The sequence below is a fragment of the Dipodomys spectabilis genome, unplaced genomic scaffold (assembly GCF_019054845.1).
Source record: "Dipodomys spectabilis isolate Male_0828 unplaced genomic scaffold, ASM1905484v1 ptg000188l, whole genome shotgun sequence".
Lineage (NCBI taxonomy): Eukaryota > Metazoa > Chordata > Mammalia > Rodentia > Heteromyidae > Dipodomys > Dipodomys spectabilis.
In genome coordinates, this window is record NW_024870865.1 from 4123567 (window position 1) to 4150553 (window position 26987).

General features: G+C 48.1%; 1 protein-coding gene across 1 annotated transcript in view; it reads left to right on the forward strand.

Moving 5' to 3' along the window:
- The first annotated feature begins 7197 nt into the window (after positions 1 to 7197).
- Vps13d (vacuolar protein sorting 13 homolog D) overlaps positions 7198 to 26987 on the forward strand; it is a 237077-nt gene continuing 217287 nt past the window's right edge. Inside the window, exons 1-6 of the mRNA XM_042695737.1 lie at positions 7198 to 7271; positions 11744 to 11913; positions 18053 to 18130; positions 20846 to 21036; positions 21131 to 21211; positions 23351 to 23467. Coding sequence (XP_042551671.1) covers positions 11817 to 11913; positions 18053 to 18130; positions 20846 to 21036; positions 21131 to 21211; positions 23351 to 23467 — 564 coding nt within the window. The 5' untranslated portion in view covers positions 7198 to 7271; positions 11744 to 11816. The remainder of the gene's footprint in view (positions 7272 to 11743; positions 11914 to 18052; positions 18131 to 20845; positions 21037 to 21130; positions 21212 to 23350; positions 23468 to 26987) is intronic.

A 26987-nucleotide genomic window follows, 5' to 3' on the forward strand; every position in this document is an offset into this window, starting at 1 on the left:
TTCTAGAGACTTCCCATGTGTTCCTGAAGAATGAGCAGGAGTTTTTCAGGACAAAGGATAGGGAGGTGGTTGGAGACAAAGGTTTTTGGATTTGTTTGTCTGGCACAGGGTCTCATATGTTGTCTACTCTGATCTTGAACTCATGATGTGCCCTGAGCTAGCCTTAAGCTCTCAGTCCTCTTGCCTCAGCCTCCACACTGCTGGAATTACAGGTTTGTGCCATCATGCCCAACGTGTGTGTGTGTGTGTGTGTGTGTGTGTGTGTGTGTGTGTGTGTGTGCGCGTGTGTGTTAACAGTACTGGAGCAAGCTTGAACTTGGAGCCTGAATTCTGTCCCTTAGCTTTTTTCGACTCAAAGCTATAGCTCTACAGCTTGAGCTACAACTCCTGGCCTTTTTGGTTTTTTGGTAGTTAATTGGAACTAAGTATCATGGACTTTTCTGCTTAGGCTGGCTCTAAACCATTATCCTCTGATCATACCCTCTTGAGTAGCAAGATTATAGGCATAGCTACTGGCACCTGGCTGTGTGTGTGTGTGTGTGTGATAGTAAGACATTGTGTGTGTGTGCATGTGCGTGTGCGCATGCACATGCTTGCAGGCATGCACCAGTCCTGAAACTTGAATTCAGGACCTGGGTGCTGTCGCTGAGCTCTTCAGCTCAAGGCTAGTGCTCTACCACTTGAGCCACAGCACCACTTGCAGCTTTTTCTGTTTATATGGTGCTGAGGAATCGAACCCAGGGCCTCATGCATGCAAAGCAAGCAATCTACCACTGAGCCACCTTCCCAGCCCAGCTGACAGAGGTTATTATCATCATTACTAACAGCAAAGTGTATTGGCGCTAACTCTCCCAGATATGTGGCCTCTCAGGTTTGTCTGTCTGGACTGACTTTGAAGTGTGATTCTCAGGTGTCAGCGTCCTGAGTAGCTAGGATTGCAAGTGTGAACCATCAGTGCCCAGCAGTGTTCTAGAGTATTTTGCCAGGAAGAGGGTTGCAGGCTCACAGCAGCGAGATGCGCACCCAGCCCGAGTCAAGCCTTGCACTCCCTAGGAGGCTCCACCCGGAGGCCTGCGGGACTTTCTTTTTACTTCACTGTTTTTCCTTCTTGGCCCTTCAGTGGAAGGACACACATCTCCTTCTGTGATGGTTGCTGTACAATCTGTGGTGTCAGCGTTAGCTTTTAGGAACCATTGGCAAGGGAACTAAGAAAGAAAAAGTCCGGGGGAAATGCCTCTTCCTGGGCCTCCACCTCTCCACAAAAGCAGGATAAGGTCCCAACTGGAGTTCCGAGTTTAAAGGCTTGGCTGCCACCCTTGTTCCGCTGACATTTGCCTTTTTCTCTGCTCACTACTACTCCCTCCACATGACCACCATGGTTCTGGATGACCTCAATAGCTGTGTGGAGGACAATACTCAGCCTCTTGGTTCCTGGACTTCCTGTCCTCACCCCGACTCCACCAGACCTTCTATAAAACTTCTAAGCTTTCCACGGTGGCTCAAGCTTATAATCTTAGCTACTTAGCAGATCAGGGTTTCACAGTTCCAAGCCAGCCCAGTTGTTAATAAATAGTTCAGGAGACACCCCATCTCAAGCAATGACTGGGTGTGGCGGAGTATGCCTGTCAACACGCAGCAACGTAGGGAAGCGCAAAGAGGAGGATAGCAGTCCTGGCCAGCCCAGGCATAAAGTGAGACCCTACCTTGAAAATAAATACCCAAGGTAAAAGGGGGCTCTGTGTGTGTGTGTGTGTGTGTGTGTGTGTGTGTGTGTGTGTCTCAAATGGCAGAGCTTTGCCTGGCCTATGCAAGGCTCTTGAGTTCCATCCCCAAAAACGTCTAAATGAAAAAAATATAAAAACGCTTTGTCTAAACAAAAGCTATGGTGGTTTGTGAGAATTTCTGTCCCAAGGACTCAGCTGTCCTGTGAAAAGCGCTGATCACGGAACATAAAAGGTCAGGAAGGAATGGACGGGAGCCCATTGGCTGGGGCCCAGGGAAACCGTCCACGCACACTGGCAGCAGGTGGGTTTGCCCGTGGGATGTAATCTTCAGCCATTCCTGAGAAGTAGACCCTAATAGAAGTGTGAAGCATCTCACGCTCTCCCAACCCTGCTGCTTCCGGTCTTCCTCCTTCCCTGGGACCTGCAGCTGGATGGCTCTGGTGACCCTCAGCTCCCTCTCCCCCATCCCCACATCTTGCCGAATCATTCCGTTAGCTCCCTGCTCACCACTCTCGCACTCTGGTGAAAGCCAGCTGGGCCTGTGTCCTGAGCGAGGCAGGATAGAAGAAGCCAACTACATTAGCTCTAATTTTGGAATCATTCAATGAGAGTTCCTTGAGAGCGCTATGGGTCAGAGACAGCTCAGCCTGCCTCTCTTGCTGTCTTACTTCCCATGGGCTGCTTTAAAAAAAAAAAATAAAGGGGGCTGGGAAGGTGGCTCAGTGGTAGAGCGCTTGCCTTGCGTGCATGTGGCCCTGGGTTTGATTCCTCAGCACCACATAAGCAGAAAAAGCTGCAAGTGGTGCTGTGGCTCAAGTGGTAGAGTGCTAACCTTGAGCTGAAGAGCTGAGGCACAGTGCCCAGGCCCAGAGTTCAAGCCCCACGACCAACAACAACAAAAAGTTGTTTTTTCAAATAAGACCTAATTCTTTTGCCTGAGCAACTCACAGAGTCAGATCTTCCTACCTCCACCTATTGAGTGCTGAGATTACATGCATGCACTGCTATGTCTGACTTGGTTTGTGTGTGTGTATATGTGTGCGTGTGCGCACACATGTGCATACACGTGCTTGTGCCAGTCCTGGGGCTTGAACTCAGGCCCTGGATGCTGTCCCCGACTTTTTTGCTCAAGGCTAGCATGCTACTGCATGAGCCACTGCTCCAAATCCATTATTTTTTGAGTAGTTTATTGGAGATAAGACTATCATGGACTGTCCTGCTCTGGCAGGCTTTGAACTGTGATTCTCAGATCTCAGCCTCCTGAGTAACTTGTTTTTGAAGTAGAGTCTCACTAACTTTTCTGGGGCTGGCCTTGCACTTGGATCCTCCTGTTTCTGCCTCCCAAGTCACTTGCCAGGAGGGGTAGTGTAGAGAAATACAAGCCAGGCTGTGGGTGTGGGGTGGGGTTGGGCAGCGTGTTCAGTGTTTAGAGGAGATGCAGAGCAAGGAGAAGGGACAGAGGGATGGGTGCTGTTATCTTGCAAGCAACCAGCCGTAAAGGGGGCAGGACAGTGGCGGGAAGGACCTGGGCTGGGGAGAGGAGCCTCAGGAGCATTCGAAGGGCCCTGGACAGGGCCTGGCTTAAGAGCTGGGAAAGCGGCGTGATGTCATCTCACTCTGCCCTACAAGCCAGGCACTGTAGAGGAGGACAGAATCCAGCCTGGCTGGGAGTGATACGTGGAGCTTATCTAAGCTGGTGGCTACCCGAGGCTTGTGATCGCCAGTGCTTCAGACATTCATGAGAAAGCCAATGAAACTTCAGAAGCTGTGTGAACACAGAGCAGCCCCACACCCAGGATCTCCACCTGGGAGACACTGCCCCTGAGCTGGGTGGGGTCTGCTCTTTGTCTCCTTGTCTTTCTTTCCAGGTGACAGTGCCATCAGTTCCAGGCTATGGATCTGGGCTTCATAGTTGGCTGTTTAAACATGGTTAAGGTTGGGCACTGGTGGCTCATGTCTGTAATTCTACAGATCTGAACATCACAATTCCTAGCCAGGCTGGGCAGGAAAGTCTGTAAGTCTCTTATCTCCAATGACTTACCAAAAAGCTGGAGGTGGAGGTGTGGCTCAAGTGGTAGAGTGCCAGCCTTGGGAAGATAAAGTTCAGAGCTAACCCTCAGGCTCTGAGTTCAAGCCTCAGTACCTGCATACACACAGACACACGCACATCCAGCACCCTTGTTTCAATCCTCCAAAATCACATGGTTGCTATGAGCAAAAAGTTGAGTGAAAGCATAAAGTTCTGAGATCAAGCCCCAGTACTGGCACAAAAACACCCAAACAAGATAAAGAATATTCAGTCAATAGGTCTTTGTGTTTTGTTTCCTAAACATCTAAGTTTTAACCAACCCTGCTCCCCTGCCCCAAACTTAAACATATGCTCACATTACAACTCGTATATGGGGATGGCTGAGTGGCTCAGCTGTGTTCTCACAGCTGGTTCTCTACCACTTGAGCCATGCCTCCAGTCTGACATTTTGCTGATCACTTGGGGATAGAATCGTATGAACTATTTTGTCTGGGCTGGCTCTTGACTTCAGTCCTCAGATCTCAGCCTTTTCAGTAGTTATGATTACAGGCATGAGCTACCAGTGTCTTGAGTTCTAATTTCAAGATGGGGGGGGGGGTCTTTCTTATGTTGTCCAGGCTGGACTTAGCCTCCTGGACTCAAGTGATTCTCCTACCTTAGCCTCCTAAGTTTCTGGGACTATAGAGGAGTTCAGGCAGCCACTATACCTGGTTACATTTGCTTTTGGTAGTTCCTTGGATCAAACTGTCCACACGAAATAAGAACTCTACAATTAAGATATATCCTCAGCTCTCACTTTGCATTTCAACACTGTTCCTGGGTATAGCTACATATTTATGCTGAATAATCTGGAATTTGGCTCTGAGGGATGGCTTGCCTCTGCTGTCCACAGGAAGAGGCCAAATGTTGCTATAGCGTGGCTCCTAGAATACCTGGCTTTGAGCTCCTAAGAGGTGGAGCCCATGTCCCAGGAATCCAGGAGCAGGCCAGCCCACCAACTCCTTCATCAGCTCAGCGTTATGAGAGTGGATAATTATAGCAGATCCATGACTCCTAGTCGGTCTTGCTTCTCGTGTCTTCTGACTTTCTATGGGCCTCATGAGGTGTTCTTGCTCTTCCTGGAATTCTGCAAGAGCAGAGTGTGCATGTGTTCATTCATTCATTGATCGTAACTCATTGATTGAGTCTTTTGTGTGCTAGGCAATGGTGAGGTGTTGAAGAAACATACATGCTTTTTGAGGAACTCTCGGGATAGCAAGACAATGTTGTATGTGTAAAGGAATATGTACGATCATTTCAGGCAGCATTGGGTTCTACAAAGAAAATACAACCGGGTTTAAGACCTTGCGATGGGATAAAGTCTCCCATGAAGCTGAGCCTCTGCTGGAAAATGACTCCAGAGCCGTACTGCAGCCTTGTCATGTGGGGCTGTTAAATCCTGGAAATGTGGCTCGTTAGTTCTGAGATGAGTCCTAAGTGTAAGCTATTCCTGGATTTCAAACCTGTATTATAAAACAATCCTAGCCAGGCACTGGTGGCTCACTCCTAGCTACTCAGGAGGATGAGATCTGAGAATTGAGGTTCAAAGCCAGCTCAAGCAAGCAAGTACTTATCTCCAATTAAGTACCAGAAAACTGGAAATGGCCCATTGGCTCAAAGTGGTAGAGTACTAGCCTTGAGCAAAAAAGAGCTCAGAGACAGTCCCCAGGCCTTGAGTCCAAGCCTCACAACAAAAACCAAAACAAGAATCTGACTTTATCCCTTTTTTTCTGCTGAGCCTGGTGGTGCCTACTTCCCATTCCATCTACTCAGGAGGCAGAAGGATCCTGAGTTCAAAGCCAGCCTAGGCAAACAAAGCTGGTTTGCAAGCCTCTCAAAACCAAAATGAACAAAGAAATGAACAAAAACCGCAAAAGAGCGAGAGTATAGCTCAAGAAGTACAGTGTCTCCTTAGCATGCATAAGACCCTGGATTTGATCCTTAGAACTGAAAACACAACAAATAAACTTTTTTTCCTCTGATGGCTCTATGTTCCAATCATATTTTGGGATTAAATAGTATTGTAAAATTAATGTTATCTTTTCTTTCCCTTGTCTGTCTTGTCTCTGTTAGCAAAATGAGTCCCTTCCCATAGCTGAGTCCACTCCTTCCCTTCTCCACAGCTTAGCATGCTCCCTTCCTAAGCAACACTAGGCCCATGTAGTAAAGGCAGTAAATAATCAGCCTCCAGCCCCCTTTATCTTGGGATTGCCCTTCTCTGGGGCAGCTACCACCATAGAAGGCACAGTCTCTTTCCTTGGTAAAGGGCCTAGCACATACTTAGGTGAGGGCTCTACCACTAAGTTACATCTCCCAACTACTTCTTGCTTTTAATGTACCATCTAGTAAATGGAAAATTACCTATGTAAAAACAGTCATGGTGGTGCATACTTGTAATTCCAGCACTCAAGAGGCTGAAATAGAAGGATCCCAAGTGTTAGATTTGAGGTGAGCTTGGGCTATGAGACCCAGTCCCCAAAACTTAATGGAACAATAAAACAAAACCTGTGTTCCTATGCAATGCATGGAGATTCGCCATTTTACTGGACAGTGTTTATCTAGGGGAGTAGCATCCTCAGTAAAGAAAAAGGCAAATGCAAAGTGCCTGAGACAGGAATTGAAGCTGAGTAGGAGTGGGCATGGGAAAGAGGAGAGACCAAATCCAGCAGGACCCTGGTGCGGCTTGGTAGGAAGGCTTGTTATTTAGTTGTTGGTGGTGTTAAACCAAGACAGGCCTTGAATTTGTAATCCTGCTTCACCCTCTTGAGGAGCTTGTTTGTTTGTTTTTGGTGCTAATCTTGGGGCTTGAATCTGACCTCAGCTTTGTCTCTGAGTTTTATATTCCCCTCAAGGCTAGTGCTCTACCACTCCAGCCACAGCTGGGTAACGGTGGTAATGGACTTGAGTCTCATGGACTTTGCTGCTGGGCTGGTTTCGCACCGGGATCCTCTGATCCTGAGTAGCTAGGATAACAGGGATGCGTTATGGGCGCCCAGATTACTGATAAAGGTTTCAGGGGAAGACTAGGGGAAAACCATGTCAACCAGATACAGGCTCAGTGGAATTACGGATCGCCTTTCCGGTGGGTGGATGGCAGGGCGCTGTTGCAGGAAGAATCCTGGGTTCTAACTCGGTCTTAGCCGGATCCTTTAGTGGCCCTGGCCTCTCTTGGGGCTCAGTTTCCCCAGCTGCTTTTGCATTTTTGCCGCTGGTTTCCTGTGGTTCGAGCTTCGGGCCTGACACACCCGGCCCTGTAGGGCCGGAGCCCGGCGCCAGGGGGCGCTTCATCGATGACTCGGCGCTCGGCTGCCTCGGCGCCCGCGCGTCGCCGCTCGATTGGTCGAGTCGAGCGCTCCGGCCTGCGCCATTGAGGAGCGGCGGAGAGGAAGCGCCGCGCAGTGCCGGGCCGGGGCGGGCGGCGGCGGCGGCGGGCGGCGGGGACACCGACCGGCAGGGCCGAGCGGCCGGGACACCGACAGGTAGGAGCCGGGCGGCCGGTGGGGGCCGGGGGTCGCCGCGGCTCTGCCCCGGCCGGCGGGGGCCGCGTCCACCTCAGGGAGGGCGGCGCGGCGGGGCCGGGACCCCGGCGTCCGGGCAGCCCGGGGGCGGGCGACCCACGGCCCGGCCGCCGCCCGCGCGGGGACGCCCGAGCCCGAGCCTCCGCGGGCGCGCCGGGCGCCGGCTCCGGGCCGCCCGAGCCCCCCGCGCCCGGGGCCCAGCGCCCGCACCCCGCCGGAGCCCGGGGCTCAGCGCCCGCACCCCGCCGTCGCCCGCACCCCGCCGCCCGCACCCCGCCGCCCGCACCCCGCCGGAGCCCGGGGCTCAGCGCCCGCACCCCGCCGTCACCCGCACCCCGCCGCCCGCACCCCGCCGCCCGCACCCCGCCGCCCGCACCCCGCCGTCGCCCGCACCCCGCACCCCGCACCCCGCCGCCCGCACCCCGCCGTCGCCCGCACCCCGCCGCCCGCGCCCCGCCGGAGCCCGGGGCTCAGCGCCCGCACCCCGCCGCCCGCGCCCCGCCGCCCGCACCCCGCACCCCGCCGCCCGCACCCCGCCGCCCGCGCCCCGCCGCCCGCACCCCGCACCCCGCCGCCCGCACCCCGCCGTCGCCCGCACCCCGCCGTCGCCCGCACCCCGCCGTCGCCCGCACCCCGCCGCCCGCACCCCGCCGCCCGCACCCCGCCGCCCGCACCCCGCACCCCGCCGCCCGCACCCCGCCGTCGCCCGCACCCCGCCGCCCGCACCCCGCCGTCGCCCGCACCCCGCCGCCCGCACCCCGCCGCCCGCACCCCGCACCCCGCCGCCCGCACCCCAGCGTGGGTGTCGGCCCGTCTGTAACCAGCCCCCGGCGCCGCTCGGGGGGCGTGGGGGACGCGAGGCTCCGGGCCTGCCGGGCCCCTCAGTCCGGCCCCCCCCCCCCGGGCCCGGCCTGGGAAGGGGGTCCCTGCCCACTGCGGCGAACGAGTCTGGGGGGCCTGAGCCGAGAGCGCGCTGGGAAGTGAGGGGAACTCGTTTTCGTTGTTTTTTTCCTTCCTGACATCCCAGTTGGAGGGTTCACCAGCCCGTCCCCGTCCCCCGGTCCCCCGGTCCCCCTGTCCCCGGTCCCCTGGTTCCCCGGTCCCCCTGTCCCCGGTCCCCCTGTCCCCGGTCCCCTGTCCCCCGGCCCCCCGGTCTCCGGTCCCCGGTCCCCCGGTTCCCCTGTCCCTCCCCAGCCTGCGAGCCTCTGGCCGCCGGTCCGCGGCGCTCAGCCCCGGCCGCCCCCGAGGAACGCCCGGGTGCTCGGGGCTGACGGTCCCCGGGGCGGGGCGGGGCGGGGCGGGGCGGGGCGGGCCTTCCCCGGGGGCGGGGCCTGGCCCAAGGTCATGGCCGCCTGTGGGCTGAGCCCTGATGACCCCCCCGTGTCACCTGTCCCCCGGGGTGGGGGGGGGGTGTTAGTGCCAGGCGGCTGCCTAGAAACCCCGGTGGCCCCCGGGTGTCAGCGTACTGGGATCCTGGCCAGTCTGGCAGCCCTTCCTGAAACCGGATTCCTTCAGGGAATCCTTGAAACAAGGCCTCCAGCCGGGTCTAGACGCTCAGCCACGCTCATGGACGCTTCCTGCTTTGGGCCTCGATTGACTCTCTTGGGCTAATCGTCCCTGTCTTTTGGATCTGTACTTTGCATTCTTTTCCCTTCCAGGACTAAGCATGGTAGGGCCCCAAAGTGTGTGGGCAAAATGACAGTGTTGTCCCTTGACTGGGAGAGCGTTTGTAGTTGGCACTTGAGGGAGAGCTGGCATTTAGGGCTGAAATTAACAGAAGTACAACAAAAATAAAAGAGTACTCCAACTCTGGCTCTTTGCCCGTGTGTGTGTGTGTGTGTGTGTGTGTGTGTGTGTGTGTGTGTGTGTGTGTGTGTGTGTGTGTGTGTGTGTGTAGCTCACAGAGTGAGCTTGGGCTACTAAGTCACTCATGGATTTACCTGGCTAAAATTACAATGGAGAAATGTTCCTTTTACTCAGATTGTGTTAAAGGATTGTAATTTGTTTTTCTAACCACTTTAACCAAGTAACTCAGGGATCACTTGCAGATTGCTTTGGAAAAAAAATTAGGCAAGTAATTTACCAAATACTTAAAAAATAATAACTTATTGTTGACCAAAAATTTCGTCTTGCCAGAAAATGCACAATGCTACTGACAAATGTTGTCTTTTCTAGAGGTTGAGTTAACTTACTCTGTTTTGGGTCTTTTCCTGGGTGACCACTGTTCTTTTGGGATGAGTATATCCTCTGGCACTCAGATGAATCACTAGAGGTGGAGCAAAGTCCTAGGAAAGGATCCTGAAAATAAGCTAGGTTCTAAACAGGACAAATGCCATCACCAATCTGGAAAGTCTGGTGTGGTGGCTGATGACCAGCATGGGTGGCTTGGAGTAAGATTAACATCTACTGTTCTAATTGGAGTTTACTAGGGGAGGGATCTGAGAACTCATTGAAAATACTGTGTCTCAGTTTCTCTTCTATTAGTCTTCTGTCATACTAAAAGCTATCTGTGTAACCTTAGACAAAAACCTTAGCAAAAACTTTATACAGTTATGCGCTAAAGTATCACAAATGTACTAACTTTGATGTAAAACTGACTCTTAGTTGCTAATCAGTATTTTGATAAGCTTCAGAGTTATTGCTAGATATGTGTTTGTGTTTGAAAAAAATTGTCTAGGGGTGGGGAAGAAAGGAGAAAATGATTAAATACATTTTTGGCAATTGTGGTAAAAGTATCAATTGAATATTGTATTTGCATGCTTTGATGTAATCATATAGTTTCTGATGTTTGTCATTATTAAAATGGCTCATTGTGTCAGTATTGTCTGATGTCTAGGTGCTAATAACTCTGTTCTAGGACATTAAGGTTAGTAGATAAAGCATTGCCTTCTCATTTACATGGCTTTTTTGGGGGGGGAGGGGACAGTAACTTCTACATGCTTGGTTTGCTTGCTTGCTTGCTTGCCTGGAATTCTACCACTTAAGTCACTTCTCCACTCTGGCTTTTTGCTGATTATTTTTGCTGGTTTCAAACCGAGATTCACTGGATCTCAGCTTCCTGAGTAGTTAGGATTATAGGCGTGAGCCATCAGCACCTGGTCCATTTATGATTTTAATGATCCCAATGAATAAATTTGCAAAATTTAACTAAGACAAGCCTTAATAGGAATTGTTGCAGAATATAAATTGCTTTTGTGTGTCTTAAGGCATTTTTGCTTTCATCTTGGTCAGGGTCCAGCATTGGTTCTGTTGATCTTTGGCTACATCATTTTTTTTTTTTTTTTTGGGTCAGGTCGTGGGGCCTGAACTCTGGGCCTGGGCACTGTCCCTCAGCTCTTCAGCTCAAGGCTAGCGCTCTACCACTTGAGCCACAGCATCACTTCCGGCTTTTTTCTTTTTGCTTATGTGGTGCTGAGGAATCGAACCCAGGGCCTCAGGCATGCAAGGCAAGCTCTCTACCACTGAGCCGCCTTCTCAGCCCTGGCTACATCATTTGGAAGGGGGGCTGTCTTACTTATGTAGGATGGTTATAGCTGCTTAGGAAGTCTCTACTAACAAGATATCATAGGAGCTCTGGGTGCCAGTGGCTCACACCTGTAATCCTAACTATTCGGGGTAAGATCTGAAGATTGCAGGCAGAAGCCAGCTTGGACAAAAAAGTCTGTGAGACTTATTTCCATTTAACCACCAAAATAGCTGGAAGAGGAGATGGTAGAGTGCTTGCCTTGAGCGAAAAAGCTCAGGGACTGTGCCTGGCCTCTGAGTTCAGGCCCCAGAACCAGTACACACAAAATAATAATAATAAAAAAGATAGTGTAGAAGCCTCCAAAGTCATGGTAATCAAAATGTCTTTACCATTGCCAAATCCTACCCCTGTGAGAACTTTTGTTGTTGTTGTTTGTGGGGGCCTGGGTGCTGTCCCTGAGCTCTAAGGCTCAAGGCGAGCGCTTGAGCCACAGCATCACTTCTGGTTTTCTGGTAGTTAATTGGAGATAAAAGTCTTAAGGACTTTTCTGCCCAGGCTGGCTTTGAACTTCGATCCTCAGATCTCAGCCTCCTGAGTAGCTAGGGTTACAGGTGTGAGCCACCAGTGCCCTGCTCCCTGTGAGAACTTCTGATCAAGGCAGTCTAATCCTGAGGTGAGACCTAAAAGCCAGCTATTCAGTGAGCAGTCACCTTGGAAAGACACCGGTTTCCAATAGCAGGTCCCTTAGTGAATTTCTAGCAGACTATTCCTTGCAGCTGCAGAAAAACATAGTTCTCTCAGTTTGCCTCTCCATGTCACGACAGGGCATCTAACAGTGCTTTTTCCCTATCTCCTTTAAGTCTGGCTGGTCGTGCATCTACCTGCAGCCAGGTATAACTGGAAGTCAGCTTTTAGGAAGCCTTCTAGATTTTTTGTTAACCTCACCCCCATTTATTTATTTATTTAGATTCTGTGACCATGGGAAAGAGAAATAAAGAATGATCCATGAACCTTAAGCACCTTTTCCTGAGGAAGTAGTCATGTTGGAAGGTCTCGTAGCCTGGGTTCTCAATACCTATTTGGGGAAGTACGTCAATAACCTGAACACTGACCAGCTTTCTGTTGCCCTTCTCAAAGGTGAGTACATATATTTATTTTCTTTTTCTTTTTTTTTTTTTTTGTGGTCATGGGCTTGAACTCTGGGCCTATGCCCTGTCCCTGAGCTCTTCAGCTCAAGGCAAGAGCTCTACCACTTGAGCCACAGCACCCACTTCCAGTTTTCTGGTGGTTTATAGGAGATAAGAGTCTCACAGACTTTCCTGCCTGGGCTGGCTTTGAACCCAGTTCCTCTGATCTCAGCCTCCTTAGTAGCTAGGATTATAGGTGTGAGCCACTAGTGACCAGCTATATCTTTCTATTTGATAAATAATGACTTGGTACAAGATATTTCTATTACTAAGTATGTTTTGTTATATTGAGAATGAGGACTCATGTTTACATGTTTACTTAAATACGTTTTCCCTCTGACAGTAACGGTTAGTACAAGGCAACTCATATTACTTGCAGCTTTGTTTGTTTGTTTTTGGTTTTGTTTTTGTGTTTTTTTCCTCTTAGATAGAATTTTGCTAAATAATCTAGGCTGGTGTGAAACTTGCTATATAGGTAAGGCTGGCCTCAAACTCTTGCTTTAGGCACATGTATATAGTTGGTGACTATGCTTAATTTTAGATAGGATTTTTTTTTTTTTTTTTTTTGCGGGGGTGGGGTTGGGGATGGGGGACATAGGGCCTTGCTATGTAGCCCAGGCTGGCCTTCATCTCTCCATCTTCCTGCTACCACACCTAGCTCCCAGTTAGTTTTTTCTGAAACCTTGTGGAGGGGAGGCAGCTACTATGTAGTGACAGTGCCATTGACTTTGGATTCAAATAGTTTGCCACTGTGGGTACCTGTGAGTAGTAGCTAATATTGAAATTCTGTGTCTCTGTTTCTTTAGAAAAAGGGACTAATATACTTTCACAGGGTTGCTGTAAAAGTGAAATGAAATAACATTTAATCTTCTTAGCCTGCTAGTATACAATAGATACCTAGCAATAGTTTAAAAATATTTGACTGGGTCTGGGAAGGTGGATGAGTGGTAGAGTGTTTGCCTTGCATGTATGAGGCCCTGGGTTCAATTCTTCAGTACCACATAAGCAGGAAAAGTGGGAAGTGATGCTGTGGCTCAAGTGGTAGAGCACTATATAGCCTTGAGCTGAAGAGCTCAGGGACAGCACCCAGGCCCAGAGTTCAGATCCCATGACCGGCAAAAAAAACCCCAAAAAAACAAAAAAAACAAAAAAACAAAAAAAAAGTATGTGTGTGTGTGTGTGTGTGTGTGTGTGTGTGTGTGTGTGTGTGTGTGTGTGTGTATATATATACACACACACATATGTATATATATATATATATATAAAATTTGACTGAGTTCTTTGAGCTCTTGCTTACTAAAGTACCTAATGCTTGAGACATCTTTGCTTTTACCAACAAATACATCTCTGTAATTTACTATATTTTCCGTGTGTGTGTGTGTGTGTGTGTGTGTGTGTGTGTGTGTGTGTGTGTGTGAGTGTGAGTGAGAGTACTGAGGCTTGAACTCAGGCCTTGTGTTCTCATTTTTCTTTTTTGCTTAAGGCTGGTGCTCTACTACTTGAGCCACACTATTTGGCCTTTTAGTAGTTAATCAGAGATAAGACTCTCATGTACTTTTCCTGTTTGGGCTTGCTGAGAACTATGATCTTCAAATCTTAGCTTCCTGAGGTTTATAGGATTATAGAAGTGTAGCTTTGTTCTCCTTGTTGTAATTTAAATAGTCTTGGTCCATTTCAAAGTGGAACCTTTAACATCTATTGGTCAATTTGCGGGCACATAATCACAGGAGGCTGAGAGGAGGCCTGATCTAACAGAAGCGCAGAGTCCTGGGAGTGATGTGTAGCTAGTGGACCAGGACAGGCTAGTAGAAAGAAATAGCCATGAAGTGTTGGTATGGGGTGAGAATAGAGTACTGGTGGTTACCATGTCCCTAAAAGCATTGCTGCCCAAGAATTCATGACCATCTAACCCAGGCAAAGGATCTTGGCTGTGGTAGGCGGTGGGTGCAACCTTGGTTGCCCTTCCCCATGCCTTCTTGGCATTTTGGAAACACCTTTCTGCTTCTCCTCCCATCCTTTGAAGGAAGCTAAGGGGAAAGCCAAGGTGAAGATAACGTGTTCAAAGTGTAGATAGTGTCAAGTTCACATCTGGTTGCTCTTTGATGGTCCCAGACACACAGAAGTCTAGAACTATACACCAAGCCTTGCTAGTATCAGAGCTGGCTATGTTCAGACCTGGGGCACACATTTTCCAAGCCTCTGGTTGAAGGCAAAGCTCTGTGCTAAAAGCTGATAGAAAAGAGGAGGCAGGAGGAGGAGACAGAAGAGAGGGGGTGGGGAGGGAAGAGAGGGAAAGGGAAGAGAAAAGAAGAGAAGGGAGGGGAAGGAAGGGAAAGGGAAAGGAAGAGGAAGCAAGGAGAAGAGAGGGGACTTGAAAGAAAATAATGCTGGTAAAATTTGTGACATGTGGTATGGTGAGATCTTCCTAGTGACAGTGTGATGGGAGTTCTTAGCTCAGTCCCTGTCTTCAGAGAGCTGCTACCCTGTTGGTGAGGCAAATTGTATAACCACCTGTGTTGTTATCCTACCAACAGAATCACCGTGCAGGAGCACAGAGGAGGGGGTGCCTTTCCTTCTGTCTGCCCCTGGTAAACCTATTAGAATAGCTTTTGAGTGGGCTTAAAAGGACAATGGGTGGCCTTGGATAGGCTACCACCCTCCAGGGAGAGTGAAGTGTGTGAGTGAGGGGGAAGCTTTCATATTTGGAAGGCAGCTGTGCTTACCACTGTACCACTAATGCGCTCCAACTTTAACATGTGGAATGGATCGGGGCAGAAGTGGAGGCTGCCGTGACATGGCAAGGAATCTGAACTTTGATCTTTGATATGACTCTGTTTGTAGCCCAAAGACCCAGTTGCCCATTTGTGTTCTTTGTGTGAGCTAGTCTCTTAGATAACCAGGAGTGGAGGGGAGAGAATCTAGTAGTCAGTAGAGGTCACTGAGAAACAGCCAACCCTTAAATTCACCCTCACTACAGTGAATAGATTTCTGGCTATCTGAGATGAGAAAGAAATTTGTGATGAGATACCCATGAGTAAGTCTTTCTTAAACTGTGGAGCAGCTGGGGAAATGTTGAGTCCACCTGCTTTTGTGTCACATTTGCATATTGAAAAATAAGGTGGTTCTAAGAGCAAATATCTTCTAAAGAAAGGGACTAGCTAGGATGAAGCTCAGTGGTAGGGTGCTTGCCTAGTATGCAAGAGGCCAGGCACTACTTGGCTTACACCTGTAATTTTAGCTACTCAGGAGGCTGAGATATGGGATTGAGGTTTGAGGCCAGTTTGGGCCAGAAAAATCTGCCCCAGGGCTGGGAAGGTGGCTCAGTGGTAGAGCACTTGCCTTGCATGCATGAAGCCCTGGGTTCGATTCCTCAGCACCACATAAGCAAAAAAAAAAAAAAAAGCCGAAGTGGCACTGTGGCTCAAGTGGTAGAGCGCTAGCCTTGAGCTGAAGAGCTGAGGGACAGCGCCTAGGCCCAGAGTTCAGGCTCCACAACTGGACCCCCCAAAAAAAAAAAAAAAGAAAAGAAAAATCTGCCCCAAATCTCTATCTCCAAAATCTCCATCTCCAAAATAACCAGCAAAAGGCTGATCTGGAGATGTGGTTCAAGCAAGCCAGCCAAGTAAGTACAAGGCCTCAAGTTCAGATCTCAGAACCAGGTGTGTATGTGTGTTGATGACTTGGATTTTATCTTTAGCATTGCAAAAAAGGAAAAAAAATAAAGAAGCAGTTATATACTTGCAGTTATATACTTTTGGGTCTGGTCGTGGGGCCTGAACTCTGGGCCTGGGCATTGTCCCTCAGCTCTTCAGCTCAAGGCTAGTGCTCTACCACTTGAGACACAGCGCCACTTCTGGCTTTTTTCTTATGTGGTGCTGAGGAATTGAACCCAGGGCCTCATGCATGCAAGGCAAGCGCTCTACCACTGAGCCACCTTCCCAGCCCCTCTGTGAGACTCTTATCTCCAATTAACCAGAAGTGGAGCTGTGGTTCAAAGTGGTAGAGCACTAGCTTTGAGTGAAAGAGTTCAGGAACAGTGCCCAGGCCCTGAGATCAAGACTCAGAACTGACAAAAAAATTTTTTTTTTCTTGTTTTTATGAACAATTTTGTAAAATAGTTGGTTCTCTTGTGAGCAATTTGGGGCTGAGAACCTTGCCTTCTCTCAAGTTCCCTGTGGCTAGCTCAGTGTCCTGCTCCTAGGAGAGCCTTAGTATGCATGTGCAATGAATTTTGCATGACTGGGAAAGAATGTTAGTCAGCTTTCATTACTGTGATAAAGTATCTGAAATAATCAACATAAAAAGAGGAAAGGTTTAATTTGAGTCAGTTTCAGATCTTCAGCCCTTGGTTCCTTGGCTCTTTTTTTTTTGTCTGTTGTAGGGCTTGAACTCTGGGCCTGGGCACTGTCCCATTGCTCTACCACTTGAGCCACAGTGCCACTTCCAGTTTTTGAGTGGTTAATTGGAGATAAGAGTCTCATGGGGACTTTTCTGTCCGGGCTGGCTTGGACCATGATCCTCAGATCTCAGCCTCCTAAGTAGCGAGAGTTACAGGCTTGAGCCACCGGTGCCCAGCTATATACTTGTTTTCTTTGTGGTACCTGGGATTGAACTCAGGACCTTGTGAGCAATACCTCTGGCCCTTTGCTTTGTTTGGTTTTGAGATACGGTCTTACTAACTTTGCTGAGGCTGGTCTTAAAACTCATGATCCTCCTGCCTCCATCTCTAGAGTAGCTGGGATTACAGGTGTGTGCTAGCACAATTCCTTTTGGTGATCAGTTTTATTTAGTTCATGGGCTCTCAAATGTTCTGCGTCATACTCTTTTTAAGGAGTAGGCTGAAGGGAAGGGTGAGAGTAGGAGTTGTTTGTTAAAAATGGCAGATACCTGTTTTAATCCTAGGGATTTTGATTGGTGTGTCTGGGGGTGAGGTGGGGCTCAGGAGTCTGCTTCTAATCCTTATGAAGTCAGATGTTGATGGTCCTATGGGACATGCTAGCCTAAATTGTGTGTGTGTGTGTGTGTGTGTGTGTATGTGTGTATGTGTATGTGGTGGTAGGGGAGGAGGGTGTCTGCAAACTGGCCAGCAGGCCAAATCTGATCTCTGATCTGCTGGCTCAGGGTGGCTTTTTATATTTCTAATGTCTGTTGAAAAAATAAACATTCTAGGCACAGTGGTGCACACCTGTATTCCCACCTACTTAAGAAGAGCTTTTGAGACCAGCCTGGGCAATGTAATGAAACTTAAGTCCAGAAGGGGGATGGAGGGGAGAAGAGGGGCAGGATGAGAAGAAGAGAAACAAAAGAGTTTATGCAGTAGATATCATATAAAACAAATTGTTTAAATAGGGATACAGGTGGACCCATTGCAACAATGTGATGTACAAGTTGTTATGTCGAAAAATGAACTTTACAACTTTGGTGGGGCGGGGGAGATGGGTGGTGGTGGGGGGGAGATGGGTGGTGGGCGTGAGGGGTTGGGGGGGAGGAGGGAGTAGCGGGGAGGATTGGGTGGGGGGGTGGGGGGAGGATGGGAAGGAATGGGAAGGGGAAATAAAGGAGGAGGCTACAATGCTTGATAAGAAATGTACTCATTATCTTGCCCATCTAATTGTAACCCCTCTGTACAGTATTTTCACAATAAAAAAAAAAAAAAGTCATCTGGCCTGTTAGAGCCTTCAACTCTTTTTTTTTTTTGGGTCCAGTCGTGGGGCCTGAACTCTGGGCCTGGGCACTGTCCCTCAGCTCTTCAGCTCAAGGCTAGCACTCTACCACTTGAGCCACAGCGCCACTTCCAGCTTTTTGCTTATGTGGTACTGAGGAATCGAACCCAGGCCTCATGCATGCAAGGCAAGCGCTCTACCACTGAGCCACCTTCCCAGCCCGAGCCATCAACTCTTGAAGGCTGGTGAGCTCCAGCTGCCGTGTACAGTTCAGAATGAGTGGTCAGGAATTCAGTGCTGGAGATAAAACATGTACTGGTGGTATTTCTTCTGTAGCCTTTTCCAGCCCTGTTCAGTGTCCTGCACAAAAGTAGGCACTTAAGATATTGGTTGGCTAACTGTTTTATGATACTCTTTTGTTTTTAGGTGCTGTTGAATTAGAAAACCTCCCATTAAAGAAAGATGCCCTGAAAGAACTGGAATTACCATTTGAAGTCAAAGCTGGTATGTGGAACTGAAGGAGGGGCCGAAAGTTTTGGGTCTCATGATACAGGGACATGGAGACAGAGTCCTGTGTCTCTGTGACCAAGAGCAGAAGGATGAGAAACAGAATTTAGAGCAGTGTGGTCTCTGGGCTGCCTGTGCCAGGACAGGATGACCTGGAGGTGTTGGGTGGGGGTGGGGTCCCAACACATTAAATCAGATCTCAGAGTGAGCCTGCATATATAATAAGTACTGGTGATGTATGAGGGCCTCTGTTTAAACACAAGGGATTCATTTTCTCAGATACTCATTTTGATAGTACTGACAGATTTTTGCCTAAGACATGGGCTCTGGAACAGTATGATTAGGTTGTTATTCTATTTCTGCCACTTTCTGGCTGGATGACCTTGGACAAATTACCTATTACTAGTCTGTCAGCCTAAGAGTCTTTGAAGAGCTGAGTGTTATGGCTCAGGCTTGTAATCCAGCTACTTGGGCGCCTGAGGCAGGAGGATGGTGAATTCCAGGCTAGCCTGGGTGATACTGTGAGCCGGGATTACAGACACGAGCCACCACAACGGGACAGTCCTTTTTTTTTAGGGGGGGTCCTTCATGGGGCTTGAATTTAGGGCCCAGGCCCTCCCCTTGAGCTTTTCTGCTCAAGGCTAGTGCTCTACCATTTGAGCCACAGTGTCACTGTCAGTTTTCTGGTGGTTAATTGGAGATAAGTCTCACAGACTTTACTTCCTACAGGCTTTGAACTGTGATCCTCAAATCTCAGCCTCCTGAGTAGCTAGGATTACAGGCGTGAGCCACCTGTGCCCCACCCCCTGTCTATTTTTGTTAAGAGTCTTACTTTGTGTGTCTGACTGGTCTGGAACTGGCTTGGTTGCCTAAGATGGCATTGAACTTATTATCCTCCTATCTCAGCTTCCCAAGTTATGTGATGATGACAGGTGTATATCACCACACTCAACTTGCTGCCTGTTTTTTTTTTTTTTTTTTGGTCTGGTCATGGGGCCTGAACTCTGGGCCTGGGCGCTGTCCCTCAGCTCTTCAGCTCAAGGCTCGTGCTCTACCACTTGAGTCACAGCACCACTTCCGGCTTTTTTTTTTCTTTTTGCTTATGTGGTGCTGGGGAATCGAACCCAGGGCCTCATGCATGCAAGGCAAGCGCTCTACCACTGAGCCATCTTCCCAGTCCCTGCCTGTTTTTTTTTTTTTTTTGGGTCCGGTCGTGGGGCCTGAACTCTGGGCCTGGGCACTGTCCCTCAGCTCTTCAGCTCAAGGCTAGCACTCTACCACTTGAGCCACAGCGCCACTTCCAGCTTTTTTTTTCCTGCTTATGTGGTGCTGAGGAATCGAACCCAGGGCTTCAGGCATGCAAGGCAAGTGCTCTACCACTGAGCTACCTTCCCAGCCCTAAGTTTTTTTTTTTTTGCCGGTCCTGGAGCTTGAACTCAGGGCCTGGGCACTGTTCCTGAGCATTTTTTATTCAAACCTAGCACTCTACCACTAGAGCCACAACGCCACTTCTGGCTATGTATGTGGTACTGAGGAATTGAACCGAGGGCCTCATGCATGCTAGACCAGAGTCTACCACTAAGCCACATTCCCAGCCCCATGTTAGTTTTTTTTTTTTTTGTTGGTAGTGAGGCTTGAACTCAGGGCCTGGGCACGTCCCTGAGCTTCTTTTGCTCAAAGCTAACGCTCTACCACTTGAGCCACAGCACCACTTCTGGCTTTTTCTGCTTATGTGGTGCTGAGGAATCAAACCCAGAACCTCATGCATGTGAGGCAAGCACTTTACCACTGAGCCACCTTCCCAACCCCCTGTTAGTTTTTTAAATAAAAAAATAGAGTGGCTGGTCCCTGTAGCTCACCTTGTAACACAGCTCCCTACTTGAGAGGCAGAAGGATAGAGGATTGACGATTGATCTTTTTTGCCAACCCAGGCAATGAATTATCTAGCTATTCAGAGAAATAGGTAGGAGTTTGCTGTCTAGGCTGGATCTGGTAAAAATGCAAGAACTTATTTGAAAATAACTAAAGCAAAAAGGGATGAAGGCATGGCTTACATGGTAAAGTATCTGCCTTTTTGTTTTGTGTTTTTGATGTATGTGTGGGTACTGGGCCTTGAGCTCAAGGCCTTGCACTTGTTTAGCCCTTTCTGCTCAAGGTTGGTGTTATACCAGTTGAATCACACCTTTACTTCCAGCTTTTTGCTAATTAATTGGATGTAAGAGTCTTAGGATTTTTCTGCCCAGGCTGGCTTTGAAACCGCAGACATTAGATCTCAGTCTCCTGAGTAGCTAGGAATATAGGTATAAGCCACTGGCACCTGGCTAAGTACCTGCCTTCTAAGCACAGGGCCCTGAGTTCAAATCTAGTGCTGTCAAAATAAAAAAATGGAAAAGTAATACATGCTCTTTAAAGTGAACTGGAAAAGTTCTAAGAACTAGAACTAAAAGATGGGGGCTGGGAAGGTGGCTCAGTGGTAGAGCGCTTGCCTTGCATGCTCGAGGCCCTGGGTTCAATTCCTCAGCACCACATAAGCAAAAAGAAAAAAGCCGGAAGTGGCACTGTGGCTCAAGTGGTAGAGCACTAGCCTTGAGCTGAAGAGCTGAGGGACAGCGCCCAGGCCGAGTTCAGGCCCCACGACTGGACCCAAAAAAGAAAAAAAAAAAAGAACTAAAAGATGTACAGATGTTTAACAAGAATTTTTTCTCCTCCCAGGCTTAATTGGGAAAGTGACCCTTCAGATCCCCTTTTACCGCCCACATGTGGACCCTTGGGTCATCTCCATCTCCAGCCTTCACTTAATTGGAGCCCCTGAGAAAATACAGGACTTCAATGATGAAAAGGAGAAGCTGTTGGAAAGGGAACGCAAGAAAGCACTGCTTCAAGCCTTGGAGGAGAAATGGAAGGCAAGGCACAGAGCTTTTGTCATAGGGGCAGTTGTGGTGATGTCCCAAGTGGCTCAGCACTGAGGTTTGCTGACCTTGGTTCTTTCCCTTGCAGAACGAACGCCAGCAGAAAGGGGAGTCCTACTGGTATTCGGTGACGGCCTCGGTGGTTACGAGCATTGTGGAAAACATTGAAGTGAGTCCTGTTGACTTTCATGAAGCATAGACATGAAAGGGATTTCTCAAGTTCAGATGTGTTTTACTCAAGCAAGTAAGCTTGCTTGTTTCTTATGGGTTAACTCACTTAAGGTGTTGGTTTTGGAGGCCTTGCCGTAGGGAAAACCTGAAAAGCAAGTCCTGGGCTGTGGTGCAGGTGCAGGTTTTTCTTGCTTCAGCTGGTGTGTGTAGGAGTTTGTTTCACTTCCATTTCCCTTACCTGCACTTTCTTTTTGAATGTTGGAATCCTGTTTGCTAAAGGACTCGTCTCCTCAGAAGCCAGGTTACCTAAGCCTTCCTGATTGTGCTCCCAGGTCAAATCACTTAGCTTCCCTGGTCTCAGTCTCTTCATCTGAGGTTGGCGACTTGATGTCTATGTATTGCATAGTAAATCGTGAGCAGTCCACTAGGATGTCTAGCCTCTCACCACTGTATCTGGTGGCAGTTGATGAGATCCATCGCTGGGATTGCTCGCCAAGTTTTCTACTCTAATTATAGTTGGGCTTTGTCTTCAAAAATTGAATCAGGAGCCACGCTCATTTTCATGAATGTCATGAGAGTTAGCTCATGCTCTTGACTTCCAAGGTTATTTTGTAGTGGCAAGGCAACCTAGGTCTAATGTGTTTCAGGTATTTTCTGTTTCCCCAAAATATAGTCAGAGGATGATGGTTTCATAACTTACATAATTTTGAAAAAAAGATTGGTACATGTGAGATAACTGCTTTGAATTCTGTTCAAAAAGTTGTTTATTTTTGGCTCTTATTGATTATTTTTTCTGAAAGTTTTGGCAAGGATCTATTTCAGTAAGAGTTAATGTAGGGAGAAATGGAGAAGAGAAGCACTTCCTGCTCCCCATGTAGGAACTAGATTGAAGACTCACAATGGTGGTGCTTACCTATTGCTTGGTGAATACATAAGTCATGTCATCCTAGCAACTTCTAATCCTTAGAAAAATGGTTTTTCTGAACCAAATAGTTGACAAATAACCTAAGGGAGGATTATATATTTTGGTTTACAGTGTCAGAGGGTTCAGTCCATCATGGCCAGCCCTGGTTTTCAAGCAAGGGGTGAGGCTGAGTGAGCATCATGGCAGTGGAAGCATGGGCTGAGGCTGCTCACTTCTGCTGGACAGGAAGCAAGGAAGGAGGATAGGAAACAAAGTGAATAGGAAGGGACCAGAGTAAGATAGAGGGCCCCAGCTACTTCCTTTAGGCCTACCTCTTATCTTCTAACACGTCCAATAATACCACCATAATATAATCTGTCAGGAGATTAACCCAATTTTCAGGTCAGAGTTCTTATGACCTACTACCTACTATGAGGGAACATCATCACAGACACACCCAGGTGTGTCTTACTGGGTGTCCTGGGTATTTCTTAATCCGGTCAATGGATGATCAAGATTAATTATCAAAACAATTTCACCAGCAGTATGTGGGAAATTGTTTCTCCACAGCCTATTCAGCACTGTCTCTTTTGATAATAGCTAAATCTTTAATATAACCATCATGGTTGCGATTTTGACTGGCATCTCCTTTCCATATATATATTGGCCCTATTTGTGCCATTTTTTTCCCCCAGTGCCCCTTTGCCCATGCTTTACACCAAGCTACATCTTCAGTCCCTCTGTTACTATTTTTGTTGTTGTTGGTGGTGGTTGTGGGGCTTGAGCTCAGGGCCAGGTGCTATCCCTGAGCTTTTCTGCTCAAGGCTAGTGTTCTACCGCTTGAGCCACAGTGCCACTTTGGGATTTCTGGTGGTTTATTGGAGATAAGAGTCTCACGGACTTTCCTTGCCCAGGCTGACTTTGAATTCTGATCTTCAGATCTCAGCCTCTGAGTAGCTAGGATTAAAGAAAGGCGTGAGCCATTGTTGCCCAGTGGTAGATTTCTTTTGAGACAATAGAAATCACAAAGAAATGTCATACATGTGCTGTTTGTGATGACAGTTCTCTTAGGAACTTTTAGCGTTCAAGTATGTGCGTGTTACGTTTGTATAAAAGACTTTTTGTGATTTACTCCAGTGCTCTGTGTGTGTGTGGGAGGGGTAGTTTGGCTGCTACCTGTAGCATTCCACCTGTAGCAGCTGAGTGTGTTTTCCTTTTCTCTCACCTTTGCAGTTAAACATTCAAGATGTCCATTTACGCTTTGAAGATGGCGTGACCAATCCTTCCCATCCCTTTGCCTTTGGTGTGTGCATTAAGAATGTGTCCATGCAGAATGCTGTGAATGAGCCTGTGAGTATGAAGTGTCCATGCAGCTGGGGAGAAATCTGGGGAGAAAGCCAGGGTCTTGGAGCTGGGGCTCTGCCTCTCTTCACTCAGGTTATGCAAAATAAGTTTGCATTCTTTCTTACTACTTCCAGAGTACAATGGGGGGGGGTACATATTTCTTGTCTGTGGGCAATACAACTCAAAATTTGCTGAGAAAAGGAAGTAGTTAAAAATATCCAGCCTTTGGGCTGGGAAGTTGGCTCAGTAGTAGACCGCTTGCCTTGCATGCCTGAGGCCCTGGGTTTGATTCCTCAGCACCACATAAACAAAAAAGAAAAAACCTGGAAGTAGCGCTGTGACTCAAGTGGTAGAGTGCTAGTCTTGAGCTGAAGAGCTGAGGGACAGCGCCCAGGCCCAGAGTTCAGGCCCCACAACCGGACCCCCCCCCAAAAAAAAAAAAAAAAAAAAAAAGAAAGAAAGATTTTCTCCTTATTCTTGTATGTCACTTTTTTTTTTTTGGGTCTGGTCGTGGGGTCTGAACTCTGGGCCTGGGTGGAGTCCCTCAGCTCTTCAGCTCAAGGCTAGCGCTCTACCACTTGAGCCACAGTGCCATTTCCGGCTTTTTTCTGCTTATGTGGTGCTGAGGAATCGAACCCAGGACTTCATGCCTGAGAGACAAGCGCTCTACCACTGAGCCAACTTCCCAGCCCCATATGTCACTCTTTTATAGTTCTGGCTGCCACCTGGGATATTGGCTGATGTTTTCCACATCTTCAGTTGTACTCTTTCTGATGTTCGTGTTCACAATTTTAAAACTGATTATGGGATGCCTCTGTAGTGTTTTATAAAACTTCACCCCCCCCCCCCTTTTTTTTTTTCCTGAGATAAGGCTTTTCTAGCCTAGGCTGGCCTTGAACTTGAGATCCTCCTGCTGCAGGCTCCTAAGTGCTGGGATTACAGATGTGCACCACCATGCATTGCTTGTTCTATGTTGAATGGTTCTGATACTGACCAGAGTTAGTAAAAATCCTTCAAGTTAAGATTCAGGCCCAAAAGATCACCACCAGTTCAAATGCCATTCATAAGACCTTGGTTGTAATTTGTGCTTCTGATAGACCAGCCTTATATCACACTTTCTGTGACCTGTTGCCAGGTTTGATAAGTTGCCAGGATGGTTTGCAGACTTCACTTTATTATAAAGCATACAAGAGAACAGCCAGATGCAGAGATATCTGTCACCTTCCAGTGCCATGCCTGGATGCCTGTCTCATCTCACTGCTTTCAAGTTTTTTGTTTTGGCGAGTTGTGCAGCATTAACTCAGGGCTTGGGTTCTGTCCCTGGGCCTCTTTGTGCTCAAGACTAGTGCTCTGCCACTTGAGCAACAGTGCCACTTTTGGCTTTTTCTTTTTTTAAAAAAAAATTTTTTTATTGTAAAGATACTGTACAGAGGGGTTACAGTTCCATGAGTAAGGTAATGAATACATTTCCTATCGAGCATTGTTACCTCCTCCTTAGTTTTTCCCCTACCATCCCTTCCCTCCCCACCTCCCTGACTCTTCCCTGACCCCCCAAGTTGTAAAGTTCGTTTTCAACATAGTGTCTTATATATCTCATTGTTACAGTGGGTCAACCTGTATTTTTATTTCAGCATTTTGTTATTTCCCTTCCCCTTCCAAAATTAGAAAAATGTATATATAAGATGCAGGGTACTGGAATCAACTACAGTGAAAATGGGTTATACCATGGGGGAAGAACATATAAAAAAACCCAGAAAAATCACATAGTACATTATAAGCACATTGAAAACAACAGCAACAAAGATAAAAACCTCTTGTGTCCCTATCTTGGGGTTCATTTCACTTAGCATCATTTTTTTTTAATTTTAATTTTTATTTATTTATTTATTTTTGTTAGTCATGGGCCTGAACTCTGGGCCTGGGCACTGTCCCTCAGCTCTTCAGCTCAAGTCTAGTGCTCTACTACTTAACCCACAGCACCACTTCCGGCTTTTTCTCTTATGTGGTGCTGAAGAATCAAACCCAGGGCCTCATGCCTGCAAGGCAAGCGCTCTACCACTGAGCCACTTTCCCAGCCCTCCTATCAACTTTTACCTAGGCTGGTGAGGACCCTGTTTTGTGGCCTCTGTCTCAGTGCTTCCCAGTCTTTTGTGTGTATCAAATGACACACGTACTGTGTCAAATAGCTGTGACTCCTTGGGCCTGAGATTGTCTAGCTCAGAATAGGCAAATGTTTTGTAATTTAGAAATGTTCCTAAATGTAATTTCCTCTTTAAAACTTGCTCATTATCTAGACACACTCAGAACTTGCTTTTCTTGGTATGCCATGGGGAAGGACTCTGACTTAGTTGCCTATGTCTGTGTCTAAAATCCATATTTGGTCTTGTTAATTGCCCACATTAAAACCATCAGTAGGCCAGGCGCCGGTGGCTCATGCCTGTAATCCTAGCTACTCAGAGGCTGAGATATGAGGATCAGGGTTCAAAGCCAGCTGGAGCAAGAAACTCTGTGAGACTCTTATCTCCAGTAAACCACCAGAAAACTGGAAGTGGCACACTGTGGCTCAAGTGGTAGAGCGCTTGCCTTGAGCTGAAGAGCTGAGGGACAGCGTCCAGGCCCAGAGTTCAAGCCCCACGACCAACAAAAACAACAATAACAATAACAAAAAACCATCAGTAGATTCATGTAATTTAAAAGTGTGAGGTTTACCCAGGCATGGTGGCTCAATTCTGTAATCCTAGTTATTTGGGATACAGAGGTTGGGAAACTCTGAGTTTGAGGATAGCTAGGAATTTATTTTATTTTATTTTTTTTTTTTTGGGTCCGGTCGTGCGGCCTGAACTCTGGGCCTTGGCGCTTTCCTTTAGCTCTTTAGCTCAAGGCTAGCGCTGTACCACTTGAGCCACAGCGCCCCTTCCGGCTTTTTTTTTCTGCTTGTGTGGTGCTGAGGAATCGAACCCAGGGCCTCATGCATGTAAGGCAAGCGCTCTACCATTGAGCCACCTTCCCAGCCCGATAGCTAGGGGTTTAAAAAACTTCTAAAGACCCTATCTCAAACCAATGTTTTGGCATGGTGTCATGCACCTGTTGTGATACAGGGAAACACAAGTGGGAAGTTCACAGCCCAGGCTGGCCAGGCAGGCATACAGTGAGAACTTACCTTGTTTTTTTTTTGGGTCTGGTCGTGGGGCCTGATCTCTGAGCCTAGGCACTGTCCTTCAGCTCTTCAGCTCAAGGCTAGCGCTCTACCACTTGAGCTACAGCGCCACTTCTGGCTTTTTTCTTTTTGCTTATGTGGTGCTGAGGAATTGAACCCAGGGCCTCATGCATGCAAGGCAAGCGCTCTACCACTGAGCCACCTTCCCAGCCCCGAGAACTTACCTTGAAAATAACCAAAAAGAGGTTAGAGGTATGGCTCAAATGGTAGATCACTTGCCTGGTAAATGTGAGGCTCTGAAGTTAGTCCCCAGTTCCTTGGAGGGAAAAATTCAGCTGGGCTCCAGTCGTTAATGTTTATAATCCTAGC